The sequence below is a fragment of the Staurois parvus genome, unplaced genomic scaffold (assembly GCF_062004578.1).
Source record: "Staurois parvus isolate SC_StPar_1 unplaced genomic scaffold, SC_StPar_1.0 ptg000665l, whole genome shotgun sequence".
Lineage (NCBI taxonomy): Eukaryota > Metazoa > Chordata > Amphibia > Anura > Ranidae > Staurois > Staurois parvus.
In genome coordinates, this window is record NW_028318461.1 from 264,204 (window position 1) to 282,785 (window position 18,582).

Consider the following 18,582-nt stretch of genomic DNA (forward strand, 5'->3'; position numbering starts at 1 on the left):
GTATATAATTTGTTTCATGTTTCTTATATTTGAGTCATAGTGATCTGGTGTGCTGGAGCTTTGCTGGTTATTCTGAAGTCCACCTAAAAACTTGCAGCTGTTTTATTAAAATGTGTTACCTGTATAATTTACAGAGTGCGCTGCTACTTACTGAAGTTATAAAAGAGCGAGATGCACAGATGGAGCTCAAAAAGAAGATAATGAATATGAGCAATAGGCAAGACAAAGACTCTCTGGCAACCATGCAGCGAGAACTGGAAGAAAGTATTTATGATGATCAGCAGAAGGCGTTGCAGAGGATGACAGAAAAAAAGAACAACGCAAATGAACTTCTGAAACAGTATGTGAAAATGTACTGTTTTTTTGGCAGATTTTCTGTTGTATCTGCTGTGGATTTATTTGTTTTTTCAGTTTCCCAGCTATTGCTTAGCCTGTCAATATGTATACAGTGTTTTAAAGATCAGAGTAAGCATAAAAGGCTACTATGTTCAGTTCATGAGACAGGTACTCTTTGAAGCAGTTGAAAATCTTGGAATTCAGTTATACTAACTTTGTTGCAGTCTTCCTATGTTTCAGCTTTCATATGTGGTTCATTTCTCCCCAGGATGGAGGAGCACAGACATGTTGACGAACTAGAGAAACGCGCTAACTATAGAGAGGGTGAAGAAATCAGAAGACTGACCAGACTGTTTGAGTGGGAAATGGGCAAGCTGGCTAAACTGAAATGGGATGAGAAACAAGAAATAATGAAAGCCCATTTGGTCAGTAAATTACAAAAAAAAAAATAGAACAAATTTACTTTACATATAGGGCCCTTTTAGGAAGATATGGATGTCCACATTGCAATCTATTTAGTATTCCACCATTCCACAACTGAGGCTTTAAAGGACAACCATACTTTCTTAGGTAGCCCATACATTTTCATTTTTTTTTTTCGATCGACCTGGAGGTTAACCGCTTCCATACAGGGCACTTTTACCCCCTTCCTGCCCAGGCCAATTTTCAGGTTTCAGCGCTCTCACACTTTGAATGACAATTGCGCGGTCATACAACACTGTACCAAAACTAAAATGTTATCATTTTCTTCACACAACTAGAGCTTTCTTTTGGTGGTATTTAATCACCACTGGGGTTTTTATTTTTTGCAAAATTTAAAAAAAAACAAACAAGTTTTTCTTTGTTTCTGTTATAACAGCTTGCAAATAAATAATTGTTATTAATAAATTTAGGCCGAGATGTATTCTGCTACATTTCTTTAGTGAAAATAACCCAAATTAGTATTTATTATTTAGTCTGTAGGAAAGTTATAGAGTTCACAAACTATGGGATATATCTGAATATTGATCAATCCTGAAGTACTGACAGCCAATCTAATTTCTTGAGGTCCAAGAATGTCAGAATAGTACAGCTATCCCCCCAAATGACCCCTTTTTGCAGAGTGGACAGTCCAATGTATTTCATAAGAGGCATGGCGAGTTTTTTTAAGTTGTAATTTTTTGTCATAATTTTTCGGATAATGAAGAAATTAAAAAAATGATTTTCATTTTTTTTTTACATACTGTTACCAGTGCAGCATCATCATTAACGGGCATGGCGGTGATCAGGGACACTGACTGGTGACAGTATGGAAAACAAAATTTATATTTTTTATTTTTTTTTACATTTTTTTATTATTTTTAATTTTTTATTAAATTTTTTCTCTTTTTTTAACATTTATTTTTCATATTTCAATATGACCAAAGTAGTATAATGTTACCATAGTAACATTGTACTACTTTGGGGAAGTGATCAGTATTTTGTTTTTTTTTATACAATTTGCTTATAGCAAAGAATTACTTAGCTATATGCAAGCATTTACCTGAATGAAATCGATTCATTCAGGGTTTTTTTTTTGTGATTAGCTGTGATTTGGCCACGGCTAATCACATGACACAGCTGGGCTGTGATTGGCCCAGCTTGTGCATGTGATCGCTGTGACCATTCACAGTTAAACACACTTGCATACAATGGATGGCATGAAAGGAAGCCATCCATTGTATACAACTGTCATGTGACCTGCTGTGATTGGTCACAATCAGGTCACATGGTACTGGCAATGGGGCCGATATACAGATCTGTCATCAGCCGTGTCCGAGGTACACGGCCGGTGACAAATCGTGCCCTGCGGGCATGCGCACTCCGAAAAGGACGCCATATGTTGTCCACCCGGAGGGACCAGGTGTTAGCCTGGCTGCCATCTGGGTATAGGCCGAGCAGCAACGGGTTAAATGAAAAAAAATTATCTGATTCCTCCATCCACACATTCAATGTTAATCGGGGAATCCTCCCACTGTGCTATCGTATTCTGCTTGCGGGGAGCCTTCCCCACCATCAGAATACAATGATCAGTGTTGCCAGCTATAGCCAGCGGCTCTGATCATTTGGGAAAAACCTGATGGGCTAGTTGTACTCAACTCGATCAATAAATTGACTTGTGTACAACGAGGGTGCCCATATATGGATTGAAATTTGGTTGGTCCCTGCTGAAACAGCTAACGTTTGATCCATGTATGGCCGACTGAAGTGTGAAAACAAAGATAACAATCTATAGTCCTTTAGTTGAAATAGATCATATCCAAGTGTCTCTAAACAGACGTGATGAGTTTAGAAATATTTAAAATAAAGCTCACATATTTTATGACCGCTGATTTTTTTTTTTTCTATCTTACTATCTACACATGTGTATTGCATGTTGCTCGTGTTTTACATAATCAGTAATGACAATATTATGGTCACTTTACATTTTGTCCAATACTGAACCCTGCAGACTAAGACTGGGATGCCATTAAAGTTCATGTGCGTGTAAAGGCAGGCGTCCCAACACATTTGGCAATATAGTGTATGTAGAGCGGAACTGGGGATCATGATGTCACCACGCATGTGTGGCCATCATCGGGATCCTGGAAATGTATTATTAAATGGTGTTTTTTCTCCTAGGATTCACACTATGGCATCATATAATCTGAAAATAGAGTGTGTTTTGACTTCTCTAAGGCTGAGAGTCACACTCATTGTGGTAAGCGCATATACACTCACCGACCTCTTTATTAGGTACACCTGTTCAATTGCTTGGTAACACAAATAGCTAATCAACCAATCACATGACAGAAACTCAATGCATTTAGATATGTAGACATGGTGAAAAGGACTTGCTGAAGTCCAAACTGAGCATCAGAATGGGAAAGAAAGGGGAATTAAGTGACTTTGAACATGTCATGGTTGTTGGTGCCAGACGGGCTGGTCTGAGTATTTAAATAACTGCTGATCTGCTGGGATTTTCACACACAACCATCTCTAGGGTTTACAGAGAATGATGTGAAAAAGAGAAAATATCCAGTGAGCGGCAGTTGTGTGGACAGAAATGCCTTGTTGATGTCAGAGATCAGAGGAGAATGAGCAGACTGGTTGCTATGACATTCAGATGGTGAGGTCAGAATTTGGCGCAAACTACATGAAAGCATTGATCCATCCTGCCTTTTATCAGTGGTTCAGGCTGGTGGTGGTGGTGTAATGCTGTGGGGGATATTTTCTTGGCACTAGCATGGTGTACCTAATAAAGTGGCCAGTTAGTGTATGTGCCTTGGTGGAAAGAGCACTTGGGTGTTTTATATATGTTGAAGAACACTATTGTTTAAATCGGACTACACATTGATGGACACAGTTTTATGTTGGACTTTTATTTAATATTGTTAACCTTATTAGTGTGGCATATGCTTTAGATAGCTTTGTAAATGTAGGGTATGCCCTGTACCTTTATATGTGCTGCTGCTTCTTCTTTTTTGTTTCCAATCTACGTGGTAATTTCCAGTTTAATATACACATATAAAGTATTTGTCAAAATGTGGCCCACAGCTGAGGATGGCATTGCTTTTGTGGCCTGTCTTTGGACTTGAGTTTTATGTGCCTAGTCTATACTGCGCAGCAGGTACTATTCAGTACAACAAAACTATAATTAAGTGGGATTCACTGACACAAATTATTGAAGCTAAAATTATGAAATATGTGATATAAATATTGGAATACCTTTGGTTATTTGACAGGCACATGTTACAGACAGAAACTTGCTTAGAGAGTTTGAAAAACAGAAGGAAGAAGAGAATGATGACTTGGTACGTCGCTTCATTCTTGCAAAGAAAAAAATGTCCAACTTGAAAAAAGAAAGAGAGGATGAATTGCACAGGTGAGGATGTGTACAAGTCCTAGGCTGCAGAATGTAAGGACATAGAAAGAACATGTTTTAGAAAGAGATTCTTAACTTGGCTTTCTATGTTTTTTTTAAAAATTGGAAAACCTCAAACCCAAAATAAAATACCAGTAGGTTCATAGCTATCCAGGTTCTGAATACAACTATCTTTGTATGGTGGCAGATGAAAAAATGTGAATAAAATCTATATTAATGTAAATCATTCTTTTTCTAAAATGGCAGAATGGAGTGAAGGCATTTCTTGCTTTGTTCAGGACAGCCACATTTGCATTGCGGGGGTGTAAAAGTAGGTGTTAGTGCCTATGACCCCTGCACTGCAGAATAATAGGAAAAATAAAGCTTGAAGGGATTTTCCACATTTGTTCAGAAACTGGAAAAGCTCATAGTAAGTTTAATCAAATGTCAAGTGTCACCCACTTTTATACCCATGCTGCTCTTTTTATGTTGTTAATATCTCCTCCATTCACATTACATTCTCTAGTAGATACCCCCACTGTCTGCACCATGTTTTCTGACAGCTTTACCCATAATGTCCACTGTAGCTTCTCTTGCAGGTCTCCCCCCCACCTACTATTCACACTACTGTCTGGTAATGTATGTACCTGTTCACATTGTGTTCCATCCCGATATCTTTCCACAATACCATCTGGAATATCAAGCATTACACATGCTTCTATTCCCTGTATTTATTTTACAGTTTCTCAACACTATGTCCCGTCCCTGGTGCTTTGTCACAACATTTCTGTTCCAGTGTCTCTGGCTTGGTGAACCTCATTCTATACAATGCAATTTTGTGGCATATTGTCACCTTTTGTTCCCTGGCTGCCATACTCCAAATCAGATATTAGATACCACCTTACATTTTTTTTTAAGTATGTATCTTCTAAGCAAAGCTTCTTTCCACCAAATCACATTCCTTGAGGTATTTTGTGGTAATTGCAAACAGCTGCACAATCACTTCACACATCAAGGACATTGGTATGAACTGTCATTCTTCCTCAGGAGAGAGAAATGACAGTTTATATATGACCCGTCTCCCCACTCTCTGCTTCCCCCTCTGTTTATCCTCCCAGTCCATGAGAGTCCTCCTTTGTGTTGTTTCTCAATGGAAGACAATCAGCAGTCATCCATTTCTCTCTCCATCCAACTGTTCTCACTCTGCCTCTCCTATCCTCTGTCCATGTTCAGCTCCCACTCTACTTTTCTTCCCCAGCCACAATCATCCCTCTCTCTGCCTCCCAACTTGCTCCACTCTACCTATTCTCCCAATGGTCTATGGTCAGATCACATTTTGCCTCCTCTATCCACTGTCCACAGTTAGTTCCCACTTCCTTCTCTCCAATCTATGATACCTCTTTTGTGCTGCCATTCTTTTACATGTGTCCTAGTCCAGCTCTCTCCTAGCCTCATGTCTTTTTCCCCTATCCATGATCCTCTACATTCTGCCTTCCTTCTCTCTCCAGTTGTGGATCAGCTCACACATTCACCACTATCTTTTCCCCTCCATCAGTTACTACTCTGCCTCCCTTATTTTTCCGTTCCATGCTTGGTTCCCTTGACCCATGGCCAGCTTTTTTCTCCTCTCCATCCTCTGTAATGATCAGCTTCCACTGCACCTTCTTTATGCCCTGCTGGTCTACAACCAGTTGTCATTCAGCATCTTTTATCAACCTACCACGGAATCCACATTTAGGCATCATTCTACCTCCTGTTTCTTTCCCTGTGCTTTATGATCACCTACAGCTTTGCCTTTTCACCCGTGGAATCATGATCATGACCTCCCTTTCTTACTGCTGCGTTTCTAAGCTCCACAATCAGTTAACACACTAATCCCATAATTATGTTTTTTCTAAATATCTGAGTGGGCAGTGATGAATACCAGCGTGTTACAAATCACGCAAAGGCCAAAAATCATTTAAACTTGCTGAGCAAAATGAGACATCTCAGTGATTCTAATGTTTTCTTTGTTGGGGGCTAGGCAAACAGTGGAACGCAGGGATCGAATCACTGAACTGCTGGCGGCACAAATGAAACAGAAAGTTGATGATGAAGAGGAATGCATAGCAAAAGCTGTAGCAGAAATTGAAGCAAAAAACAAAAAAGAAACACAGGAAAAAGAAAAAAAGATAAAAGCAGATATCAAGGCTATCACTGAGCATAGGCTTGCAATGGTGAGAACACAACTGTTTATGATTCTGATTGTCGATTTTTGTATGATATTTTAAAATGTATATATCATTAGGTGAAAAAGTCCTTAATATCATTAGTCCATGATGTCAAATCAGTGCAAAAAAAGTGCTTCAGTGTCCAAGGACTTGCTGCTTTCCACCCAAGACACCACAAAGCGCTCTTGAGAAATCACTCCTTTCTGACAACAGGTGTGTTAGTATGGTAATGGATCTCACCACCGCTGGATCACTCGAATTGCGTTGACTTCTGATTTCGGGTCCGAAACTTAAGTCACGTGAAACATGAGATGAGTGGTCCGGTGGTGGTGAGAGCCATTACCATACTACCACACCTGACGCCTATCCATATATGCATATGATGAGCGTTTTTAATATATTTTATCTTGTGAGTGGCATTATATTCTTTGAATAAAGCATGTTGTATTGGTTACTGTACCATTGGAGATTATTTTTTTTTCATGATTATGATACCTAGTGGAGTGAGGAGTTTTGTGATGGTCAATACATCAAAGACCTTGGGTGAAGTCTCAAAGCTTATCATGGCAACCATGAGAGCAGGAGGCATGTAGGTCCAGTGAGTGTTTACCCAGCGGGAAGTGATTTGTCACGAGCACTTTGTGGTGTCTTGGATGGAAAGCAGCAAGTCCTTGGGCATTGGAGCACTTTATTTGCACTGTTTTGACATCATGGACTAATGACATTAAAATGGCTGTAAATGCTGAAGATTTTTTACCTTCATGCATTGTATGCATGAAGGTAAAAAACCTTCTATGTGTAGCAGCTCCACCAGCCCCCTCAATACTTACCCAAGCCTCATCGCGATCCAGCGATGTGAATGACAGCCTTTGCTGTCCTGGGTCTCTGCCTCCTCATTGGCTAAGACAGCAAACAGGAGCCATTGGTTCCCACTGCTGTCAACCACAGCCAATGAGGAGAGAGAGGGGGTGGCGTCAAGCCACGGCTCCATATGTGAATTGACACAGAGCAGTGGATGCCCCCATAGTAAGCTGCTTGCTGTGGGGGCACCCGACAGACAGGAGGAGCCAGGAGATCCTGCGGGGGACCTGAGAAGAGGAGGTTCTAGGCTGCTCTGTGCAAAACCACTGCACACAGCAGCTAAGTATAGACATGTTTGTTATTTTACAAAATAAAAAAAACCTTTAGGATCGCTTTAAGGTCTTTTTCACCAGATGACATATACATTTTGAGCATTGTTTGGATGTTTATAACCTACACCGCCACTTTGAAGGGTTTATTTCCCATTTTAGTGTTTGTTTGATTTTTATTTAAGGTGGCAGCAAGTACCGTATTTTTCGCTCCATAAGACGCACTTTTTTCCCCCAAAAAAAGGGGGGAAAATGTCAGTGCGTCTTATGGAGCGAATATGGAGCGGCCGGTCCGGTATTTCCACTGCCGCCGTGTCAGAATACCGGGCCGGCTGCTCAGCTCTACAGCGGGACCTTAGAGATGACTGCTGACCTTTGGGGAGGGAGGGGGAGCGGGTACCTGAATTTGACAGGTACCCGCTCCCACTTCCGTGGAGTTGTTCTTTCATCTTACCCGGCTTCTGTAGTGTGGGCATGACAGCCGGGTGTCAAGTGCGCATGCGCAAGAAGCGGTGCTTTTTGTGAATGGTAAGGCGGCACCTGGGACACATGACAGATCCCAGAAGCTGCCGGACCAATCACAAAGCGCAAGTGCTTCTCGCTCATGCGCACTGGGCACCCGGCTGTCATGCTGAGCGCCATTACAGAAGCCGGGAAGACAGCGCGCGGCTGGATAGAGGAACAGGTAAGATGAAAGAACAACTCCGCGGAAGTGGGAGCGGGTACCTGTCAAATTCAGGTACCCGCTCCCCCCCCTCCCGAAAGGTCAGCAGTCATCCCCTGTACTATCCGCAGTCTCTGGTCATCCCCTGTACTATCCGCAGTCTCTGGTCATCCCTGTGCTGTCCGCAGTCTCTGGTCATCCCTGTGCTGTCCGCAGTCTCTGGTCATCCCTGTGCTGTCCGCAGTCTCTGGTCATCTCCTGTACTATGTCCGCAGGCTCTGGTCATCTCCTGTACTATGTCCGCAGGCTCTGGTCATCTCCTGTACTGTGTCCGCAGGCTCTGGTCATCCCCTATACTATGTCTGCAGTCCATTAGTTCAGAATTTTTTTTCCTGTTTTCTGCCTCTAAAACCTAGGTGCGTCTTATGGAGCGAAAAATACGGTAGTTTGAGATTTGTTTTTTATATTCATCATGTCATGCACTCAAGTGCACTATTTAATTATGTAATACGACTATTTATTTATTTATTCACTAGTCTTTCAACATTGATTTACTTTTTATGTATTATATGGTATCCATTTAGTGCGATAGTTTTTGTACACATTTCATCTCTTTGTATTACCTGCAGAAAGGTGTAGATCTGAGGGAGTATGTTTGTCCTGAGCAGAATGAGTAGCAAGAAATGTAACTTTTAATAGCTGTTAATAAATCAGTTATAAATAACTTTGATCAAGGCCAAACTCCAGCCAAACCATAGTTAATTTTTTCATAGTTTTAGGAAAGTTAGATCTCACTCCATTAGAGCAATTGCACATGGACTCTGAAGGATCATATAGGCATCATAGATATTGCATTTCCTTTGCTGGGGTAAAGGCTATCAGTAGGCACTTTGACTTTGTTCTGAATGGGCAAGTGACAATGTCTCTGTAAGGGATTTTGCACTTTTACTAGGACAGTGATGTAAATAAGCAGTTTAAAAAGAGACACTGCTTGACAAATACCAATGACATACAGTCATGGCCGAAATTGTTGGCACCCTTGATATTTTTCCTGAAAATCATGTATTTCTCACGAAACGTATTGCATTAACACATGTTTTGCTATACACATGTTTATTCCCTTTGTGTGTATTGGGACAAAACAAAAAAAGGGAGGAAAGAAAGCAAATTCGACATAATGTCACACAAACCTCCAAAAATGGGCTGGACAAAAGTATTGGCACCCTTTCACAACTGCGGATAAATAAGAATGTTACAAGCATGTGATGCTCCTGTAAACTCACCTGGGGCAAGTAACAGGTGTGGGCAATATAGAAATCACACCTGAAAGCAGATAAAAAGGAGAGACGTTCACTTAACCTTTGCATTGTGTGTCTGTCTGTGCCACACTAAGCATGGACAACAGAAAGAGGAGACGAGAACTGTCTGAGGACCTGAGAACCAAAATTGTGGCAAAATATCAACAATCTCAAGGTTACAAGTCCATCTCCAGAGAACTAGATTTGCCTTTGTCCACAGTGCGCAACATTATCAAGAAGTTTGCAACCCATGGCACTGTAGCTAATCTCCCTGGTCGTGGACGGATGAGGAAAATTGATGAAAGATTGCAACGCAGAATAGTCCGGATGGTGGATAAGCAGCCCCAAACATGTTCCAAAGACATTCAAGCTGTCCTGCAGGCTCAGGGAGCATCAGTGTCAGCGCGAACTATCCGTCGACATTTAAATGAAATGAAACGCTATGGCAGGAGACCCAGGAGGACCCCACTGCTGACACAGAGACATAAAAAAGCAAGACTACAGTTTGCCAAAATGTACTTGAGTAAGCCAAAAGCCTTCTGGGAAAACGTCTTGTGGACAGATGAGACCAAGATAGAGCTTTTCGGTAAAGCACATCATTCTACTGTTTACCGAAAACGGAATGAGGCCTACAAAGAACAAAACACAGTACCTACGGTAAAATATGGTGGAGGTTCAATGATGTTTTGGGGTTGTTTTGCTGCCTCTGGCACTGGGTGCCTTGACTGTGTGCAAGGCATCATGAAATCTGAGGATTACCAAAGGATTTTGGGTCGCACTGTAGGGCCCAGTGTCAGAAAGCTGGGTTTGCGTCCAAGATCCTGGGTCTTCCAGCAGGACAATGACCCCAAACATACGTCAAAAAGCACTCAGAAATGGATGGCAAAGAAGCGCTGGAGAGTTCTGAAGTGGCCAGCAATGAGCCCAGATCTAAATCCCATTGAACACCTGTGGAGAGATCTTAAAATTGCTGTTGGGAAAAGGTGTCCTTCCAATAAGAGAGACCTGGAGCTGTTTGCAAAGGAAGAGTGGTCCAAAATTCCGGGTGAGAGGTGTCAGAAGCTTATTGATGGTTATAGGAAGCGACTGATTTCAGTTATGTTTTCCAAAGGGTGTGCAACCAAATATTAAGTTAAGGGTGCCAATACTTTTGTCCAGCCCATTTTTGGGGTTTTGTGTGACATTATGTCATATTTGCTTTTCTGCCTCTGTTTTATATTTGTTCCAATACATACAAAGGGAATAAACATGTGTATAGCAAAACATGTGTTAATGCAATACCTTTTTTGTGTGAAATACTTGATTTTCAGGAAAAATATCAAGGGTGCCAACAATTTCGGCCATGACTGTACATACACCAGTTAAAGGGTCTAAAAATTTCCATAAAATCAACTAGGTACAAGAAATGAAATATGTTATGTTTAATAACAGAGACGAAAAAAAGAAGAGGAAGAAAAAGAAGAGAAATTGAAGGCCGTACAAGCCCTTTATGAAATAAGAGAGGCAGACAATTACTTCATTGCTCAGCAGAAAGAAAAAATGAGACAAACCGAAGAACAGTGTAGGAAAGTGCAAACAATGCAAATCCAGCAGATGGTAAGAACCTACCTTTAAATTTACCAAACACAGCTGAATATATGACTCCACTTTTAGATGGATTTAATATAATTGGGTTGACCTACCAAAGGAGTAAAAACTGTTCACTTAGCAGTTTATATTACATTGTACCTGAGCTAAATATCTTGCACTTGTTGGCAAAGTCACTGGGAGGTCATTTATGAACACAATTGTTCTTTATTCCCACAAGTAACAGCCTGCGAATTTATGTAAATCATGTGCAGTTCCTGTTTTATCTTTTGTGGCTGAATATTCTGCAAGTGTTCCACCAATGTTTGTGAATGTTTTTTCAATTTAATGCATTTGTTGCAAGTGTTAAGAACTAGATTAAGTCTGAATTAACATAGGGACCTCTCCCATACTTAAGTGATATAGACTGCTTTTCATCTGAAAATGACTACCTAAATGCTTTTCTGACACCTATTTTTTAGGCAAATTGTGACAAGTCTGAGGCAAATTTGCTATACTTTTACAAAATGCAGCAGTGTGGCAAATCTGCCACTTTTACATAATCGGACAAAACAACAGGCGCAAAGCAACAGGATACAATTATTACACAAAGCACGACATTATGATAAATCTGTTCAATTACTTCGACAGGTTAACAAACTGGGAAGATAAAAAAATACACAGCAATGACTTTATTGATATATGTCCTCTACTGTACTTTCAGTGTCTAAATAGCAATAATTTAAATCTGCCTAAGTTCATGCAGCAAGCTGATTGGTTTGGATCACTGCCTCCTTTAGGGCTCTTTTCACATGGGACAGGGTCGTATAGTGGATCCGCTTGTTCAGCGGGGAATCACTCCGCTGATCAGCGCTGAGTAAGCGGATGACAGCTCTGTGTCACTTCCATTGCTGCAGAACAGACAAAGAGCTGCTTCCTCTCCTCAATGGGCGGTCAGATGAAAGCTGACCGTCTGTCTGTTTTCATCCGATCCGATAGACGGAAGGGGAATTGGATCCCCATCCATCCCTCTTTGGCGGATCGGATGTCCGTTTACACCCGCTGCTCCATAGAGAATAAAGGTTCCGATCAGGTCCACATTAAAAACGGGCAGGTGGACCCGATTGGAACGTTCGTGTGAAAGAGCCCCTAAAAGCCCATTGCATGCTCACCCACACAATCATCAGGATGAGAGGGAGATTGCACAATACAGAATTTTGTGACATTGGGCTGCAGTCCTCCAAATGCCCTATGGTGTAATTTCAGTCAAAACTTTGCTTTGAGGGCCTACCCATATCACATGCATAAGGTCGCTGGACAGCCTTACCCAGTGCAGTTACTCTACATAGACAGACCAAAAAGCTTTGTTACCTATAATGGAAGTTCACACCACTGTTCTTAGGGGGTGTGTGCTGAAAAAATACAGCATGCCGTAATTTTTGTTTTTTTTTCTTTTATAGCACAACCTAGTACGGTGCAGTCTTCTGCACAGTGTTGTGGCCAATAGAATGCTCCCTTCACTTTGCATACCGGTGGGCACACAGTAATAAATGCTGCTGGTGTGCATCAACCTTTTCTGTAAGTCCTGGATGGTGTACGGATCTCTGTCAGAATTTTATTGCTGCCTGTGGGGAGAATTATTCTAATTTCTTTCCAACAAAGTAAAAAATAAACAAAAAAAGATAAAGAACCTTTTTTTTTTTTTTTTTAGAGAAAAAGCCTTTCATGCCTGTCATTATGGAAAATTCTCCTGACTTCCTGTCCTGGTGACATCTTGCATGGCAGGGTGTGTTAAAGTGTCTCCAGGACACAAAAATGACACATTTTCAAATGTATCTAAATCCAAAATGTAATACAATGCATCTTACCATCCCTTAGATGAGGTGGCTTCATTACATAGTTATATAGTTAATCTGGTTGAAAAATTATACTAGCCCATCCAGTTCAACATAAAAAAACAGCCACACACAATTAGAAAACCTTCATATTCACTATCCTATTACCACACTTGATCCAGAGGAAGGCAAAAAATCCCAATAAAGCATGATCCAATTTGCTCCAGTAGGGAAATAAAATTTCTTGCTGGTCCCCCAAGAGCTAATCAGATGTTCCCTGAACCAACTTTACCTATACATATTAGTAACCAGTTACAGTGGATATAAAAAGTCTACGCACCAGTTAAAATGTCAGGTTTCTGTGATTTAAAAAAAATGAGACAAAGAAATAATTTCAGAACCTTTTCCACCTTTAATGTAACCTATAAACTGTACAAAAAATAAAGTAAAAATTAAAAAACTAAAATAATATGATTTTTAACAGGGGTATGTAGACTTTTTAAATCCACTGTATATTATGTGTATCTAGGAAAGAATCCAGGCCTTTTTTTAAAGCAATCCACTGAGCTGGCCAGAACCAACTCTTGAGGGAGTCATTTTCACAGCTCTTACTGTGAAGAAACCTTTCTGTGTTTGGAAATTAAAGCTCTTTTCCTCCAGACGTAAAGAGTGCCCCTTTGTCCTCTGTGAATAACTCTACACCAAGTTTACTATATGAACCACTGATGTATTTATACATGTTTATAATATCCCCACTTCATCTCTTCTTGAGAATAAATTCAGTTCCTCTAATCTTTCCTCAGCGCTGAGCTCCTCCATGCCTCTTCTGTGCACTTTCTCCAGTTCCCCGATATCCAAAACTGAACTGCCTATTCCAGATGAGGTCTTACTAATGATTTGTACAGAGGCAAAATGATATCTCTCTCTCTGCAGTCTATACCTCTTAATACAAGAGAGGATTTTGCTCGCTTTGGAAACTGCAGCTTGACATTGCATGCCATTATTAAGCTTGTGATCTACCAGAACTCCCAGATCCTTCTCCACCATTGATTCCCCCAGTTGTACCCCCCCTAGTATGTATGATGCATGCATATTCTTAGCTCCCAAGTGCATCACCTTACGTTTATCAACATTAAAGCTCATTTGCCACATAGCTGCCCAATTAAACAGTGCATTGAGGTCGGCTTGTAAATTGGAGACATCCTGTAAGGACATTATTCCACTGCACAGCTTGGTGTCATCTACAGAGACTGAAATGGTACTTTTAATCCCAAACATTATATTACTTAAAATATTATTATAAAGTAAGGGTCCCAACACTGAACCTTGGGGTACACCACTGACAACCCTAGACCATTCAGAGTATGAATCATTAACCACTACTCTCTGAATACAATCTTTTAGCCAGTTTTCTACCAATTTACATACAGATTTTTCCAAGCCTGTAGACTTTACCTTACACATTAGCCGTGTGTGGGGAACTGTGTCAAACGCTTTTTGAAAATACAAGTATACTATATCCACAGCCACGGGTTCCAAGGTCTTGGTCACCTCTTCATAAAAATAAATCAGATTTGTCTGACACCTTCTGTCTTAAATGAATCCATGCTGACTAAAATGTTTTCTAGCAAAAACTCACCTATGTGGTCTTTTATTAAACTCTCCAGTATCTTCCCAACTATGGAAGTTAAACTAACAGGTCTGTAGTTACTTGGTAAAGACTTTGACCCCTTTTTAAATATAGGCACCACATTGACCGTACGCCAATCCAGTGATATGCCAGTCATTAGAGTCTCTAAAAATTAGAAACAATGGCTTTGAAATGAGCGCGTTCAATCCTTTTAGGACATGTGAGTGTAAGCCATCAGGTCCAGGTGCCTTACTCACCTTTTATTCATTAGTTTTTTCTCTTTTCAGGATTTTCCCTTTATTCTAACAAGCTAATCCTGCAAGAAACACACATCGTGTCCCTTTTTGTCTACACTCACTTCTCCACTGTATCTTTAGAGACAGCCATGGTTGTCACACAGGCTGGACCTCAAACATGTCTGCCTTTGGTCATTTCCATTACTTGATGGATTGCAGTGCCATGTATGAAGTGTACTTTTGTACACTTCAATTAAAGTTTGTCCAAGAAAAAAAAAACGCAGTGTGATGTTCTGAATCGCTCACACTGCCCTCAAGTGCAGTCTGGAACACACAACTGCCAAAGAGGTAGAGCTCCCCAGCAGCTATCCTGCAGGTATTATCTGTACTTGCTGAAAATGTTCTTTGCCTAAAAGCAAATCGAATGCAGCCAACCCATTTAAGGACTGGTAAGCTGCAATATATTACAGCTATGTTTTGAGAAGCCAGCCAGATTGTATAATGTTAGTTTTCAAAATCTTATTTCCTGTTATTTGCTAAATTTAGGCTAAGAAGAAAGCCATGTCACAGGCAGAAAAAGAAGCAGTGATAGCTTATGCCAAACAAAATGAAGCTTTAATGATGAAGGAAGAGGATGATTTCCAAGAGTACGCCAAACAAGTGATTGATTCAGTCACCAACGCCGGATATAATCCATACACGCTGAAGAAAGCAGCTGAAATTGGTACTGGTGGTGGCCGGGGCCCAGTTTACCCTGACAGAGGAGGCATTCGGCCCAGCTACCTCGTACAGGACACCAGTGGAGTCCAGCTACCCACCTATCAGAATGACACTACCCAGCAAATAAAAGGGATCTATGATTCTGGGAATATCCAACAAGCTAAAAGAAAACTTGGTTTTACATACTGACGCAGGATTTTACCACATTAACACAACTGCACAAAGAAACGTGCACTGAGATGATATGGAGCCTACCAATGCTGATCTATCCTGAAAATACTGGTCACCTGGCTGTCATGATGATCCATTCATTTCAGTACTTTCTAAGGCACTGTCCTGGAACAAGTCAGCAGATAAATTCGTTCTGATCAACATGCTTGTTCCAGGTCAGTATTGATTCCAGAGACAATCAGGGAACTAGCATTTCCAAGAAAGCTGGAGTATCCGCCCCTGTATTCTCTCAGTACAAGTTTCCTGAGCCCTGGTTCACATTGGTGCAACTTGTCATGCGATTTGACAGTTCCAAATCGCATGACACGTCACAACCCATTGTCGGCAGTGGAACCATTCAAATCGGTGTAACTTCGATGGAGTCAGAGTCGCATCGATTTTGAAAATAGTTCCTGCACTATTTTTGGCGATTTCAGATGCAACTTACATAGACATTTGTGTATGAAGCCACACAGATGTCAGGCTAGTCGCACCTGAAATCACACTAATTCAAGTGAAGTAGCACGATTTCAAAGTCACATTCGGTGTGAACCAGGGCTTAGGCTACTTTCACACTGAGGAGTTTTTGAAGCGTTTGTGCGTTAATAAAAACGCGCCTGAAAAGCTAAATAAAAACGCTTCTCTATGTATATCTATGTATGTTTTCACACTGAGGTATTGTGCTTGCAGTGCGGTGCAAAAATTCCTGCTTGCAACATCTTTGAGTTTAAAAAAAATGCCCCAAAAGTGCCTCTTCCCATTGAAATCAATGGAAAGCGCCTGAAAAGAGCCTCTGAGAAGCATTTTTGGTGCAGTTTCTAAGCCACGTGTCCTTTAAAAACGTTAAGAAAAAGCACGGTAAAAACACCTATGTGTTTTTGCAGCCGATCAGTGTGAAAGTAGCCTTAGAGTTGTTGAAGAATAACTGTACTTTCTGACAGAGTACAGTTATTGTTTTTGCTTACCTCTAACCTTATCCCTCCCGCAAGATGTATGCTTTTTATCCAGTTGTTATGAGTAAAGTTCCACTTTAACTTCTATGCAAAGTCAAGCCGCATTACCTTCTATGAGGCTGTCTACTGTATTGCAAAATGGCCCCATACAAATCCATGAGAATTGACTGCACAGGTATAGCCAGAGGCAAAAAAAAAAAAAAAAAAGTTAGTCGGTACGTTTGAAGATTCGGGCAAGTATGTACGTGGGTCAGGTTAAATCAAGTCAGGAATGGTTGGTAAACAGGAATAACTCTAAAAGGATAACTATACTTTCTCTGAAAGAAAAAATATCCTTTAATGTATGAACAACACATAATAATTAGACCTAAAATGGGATTTGGTGTGGGGTTTTTTTTTTTGACGTTTTACCATTACATAAAGGCTAAATATTCTTCCAGCCATTGTGTGAAAAATATGCATAGTGTTTTATGTATTTAAAAGAATGCGGTCTTTTTTTTTTTTACTACCCAATCAGCAAATACTGTATATCAATATTAAAATGCAATAAAATATCCACACCCTTTCCAAGTATTTGTATTTTGATTGTGGGGCTAGAAAATAGACGTGTGTGGTTCATTTCCTTCTGAACTCGAACACATTTTTTGTTATTCGGATGTCTCCGAATTTCTGAATTACATTAGTGATGAGTCAGAAATAACTGGATGAAATTCGAATATAAAAGAACAAATTGGAATAGAAAAGAATAGAATAGACAAAGAAAATCAAATAAAATAGAATACAATAGAAAATAGAAAAGATAGAACAGAATCAAATAGAAAGAATATAATGATCTTTCAATAGTCACATTTCGAACAAAGTAAATTAAAATAGAATAGAACATAAAAGAATAGAATAGATTAGAATAGGATAGAAAAAAGAATATAACTGTCTTTCAAAAATTGATTAGAAAAGAATAGAACGGAAAAGAATAGAATAGAAAAAACAATAGAATAAAATAGAATAAATAACTGTCTTCTTAAAATTCGAATAGAATAAATTCAAATTTGAATAGAAAAGTTCAGAATAGAATAAATTAGAATAGAAAAGAATAAAATAGAACACAAACAGAAAATAAGAGAGTAGAATGAATATAACTGCCTTTCAAAATTAGAATAGAGTAAATTAGAATAGAACAGAATAGAAAAAACCAATAGAATAGAAAAAACTGAATATAACTGTCTTGCGAAATTTAAATAGAATAAATTTGAATAGAACAGAAAAGAATATTACAGAAAATAGAATAGAAAAGAATAGAATATAACAAAAAAAAAAAACCTACAGATGCACTGCTACCGATTCCGGCATTGGTGCGGATACCAAGCACTTTCATGAGTAATCGTGACAATACAGCCGTAACCTTAACTGATGCTTTGTGGTGCAATTTGCGTTAATGGACTCATGCACTGCAAAGATTAGCATGTGATTTGAACAGGAATGTGATTCTTGTCCAAATCGCATGCGTTTTCCCCACGGTTCCTGTGTGAACCCAGGCTTGTCACACAGGATCGGTGCGGGGAACCGCCCTGCAGGCATCACATGGTGTGTGTGGACTGGGCTATGGCAATCCTGGGTTCATACAGGCACAATGGGGAAACTGCATGCAATTTGGACAGGAATCACATTTCTGTTCAAATCGCATGCTATTCTTTGCGGTGCAATTTGCGTCCATTAACACAAATCACACCACAAAGTATCAGTAATGGCGAGTACTTGACCGAAAGTATCGGTAAAAAATAAAGGTATCAGTGCATCCCTAGAAAAAACAATAGAACAAAATAGAAAGAATATATCTGTCTTCCAAAATCTTAATTTCAAATAGAATAGAAAAGAATGAAATAGAATTAAAAAAAAAAAATTAGAAAAAAAATAGGTAGAATAGAACTGTCTCCC

The 18,582-nt window shown here is 39.9% G+C and overlaps 1 protein-coding gene across 1 annotated transcript in view; it reads left to right on the top strand.

Annotated features, from left to right (window-relative positions):
* Positions 1-17,215, top strand: part of CFAP210 (cilia and flagella associated protein 210) — a 30,901-nt gene extending 13,686 nt beyond the window's left edge. The window contains exons 4-9 of the mRNA XM_089651872.1: positions 135-340; positions 605-761; positions 4,080-4,219; positions 6,222-6,414; positions 10,932-11,096; positions 15,314-17,215. Coding sequence (XP_089507998.1) covers positions 135-340; positions 605-761; positions 4,080-4,219; positions 6,222-6,414; positions 10,932-11,096; positions 15,314-15,676 — 1,224 coding nt within the window. The 3' untranslated portion in view covers positions 15,677-17,215. The remainder of the gene's footprint in view (positions 1-134; positions 341-604; positions 762-4,079; positions 4,220-6,221; positions 6,415-10,931; positions 11,097-15,313) is intronic.
* Positions 17,216-18,582: the final 1,367 nt, after the last annotated feature.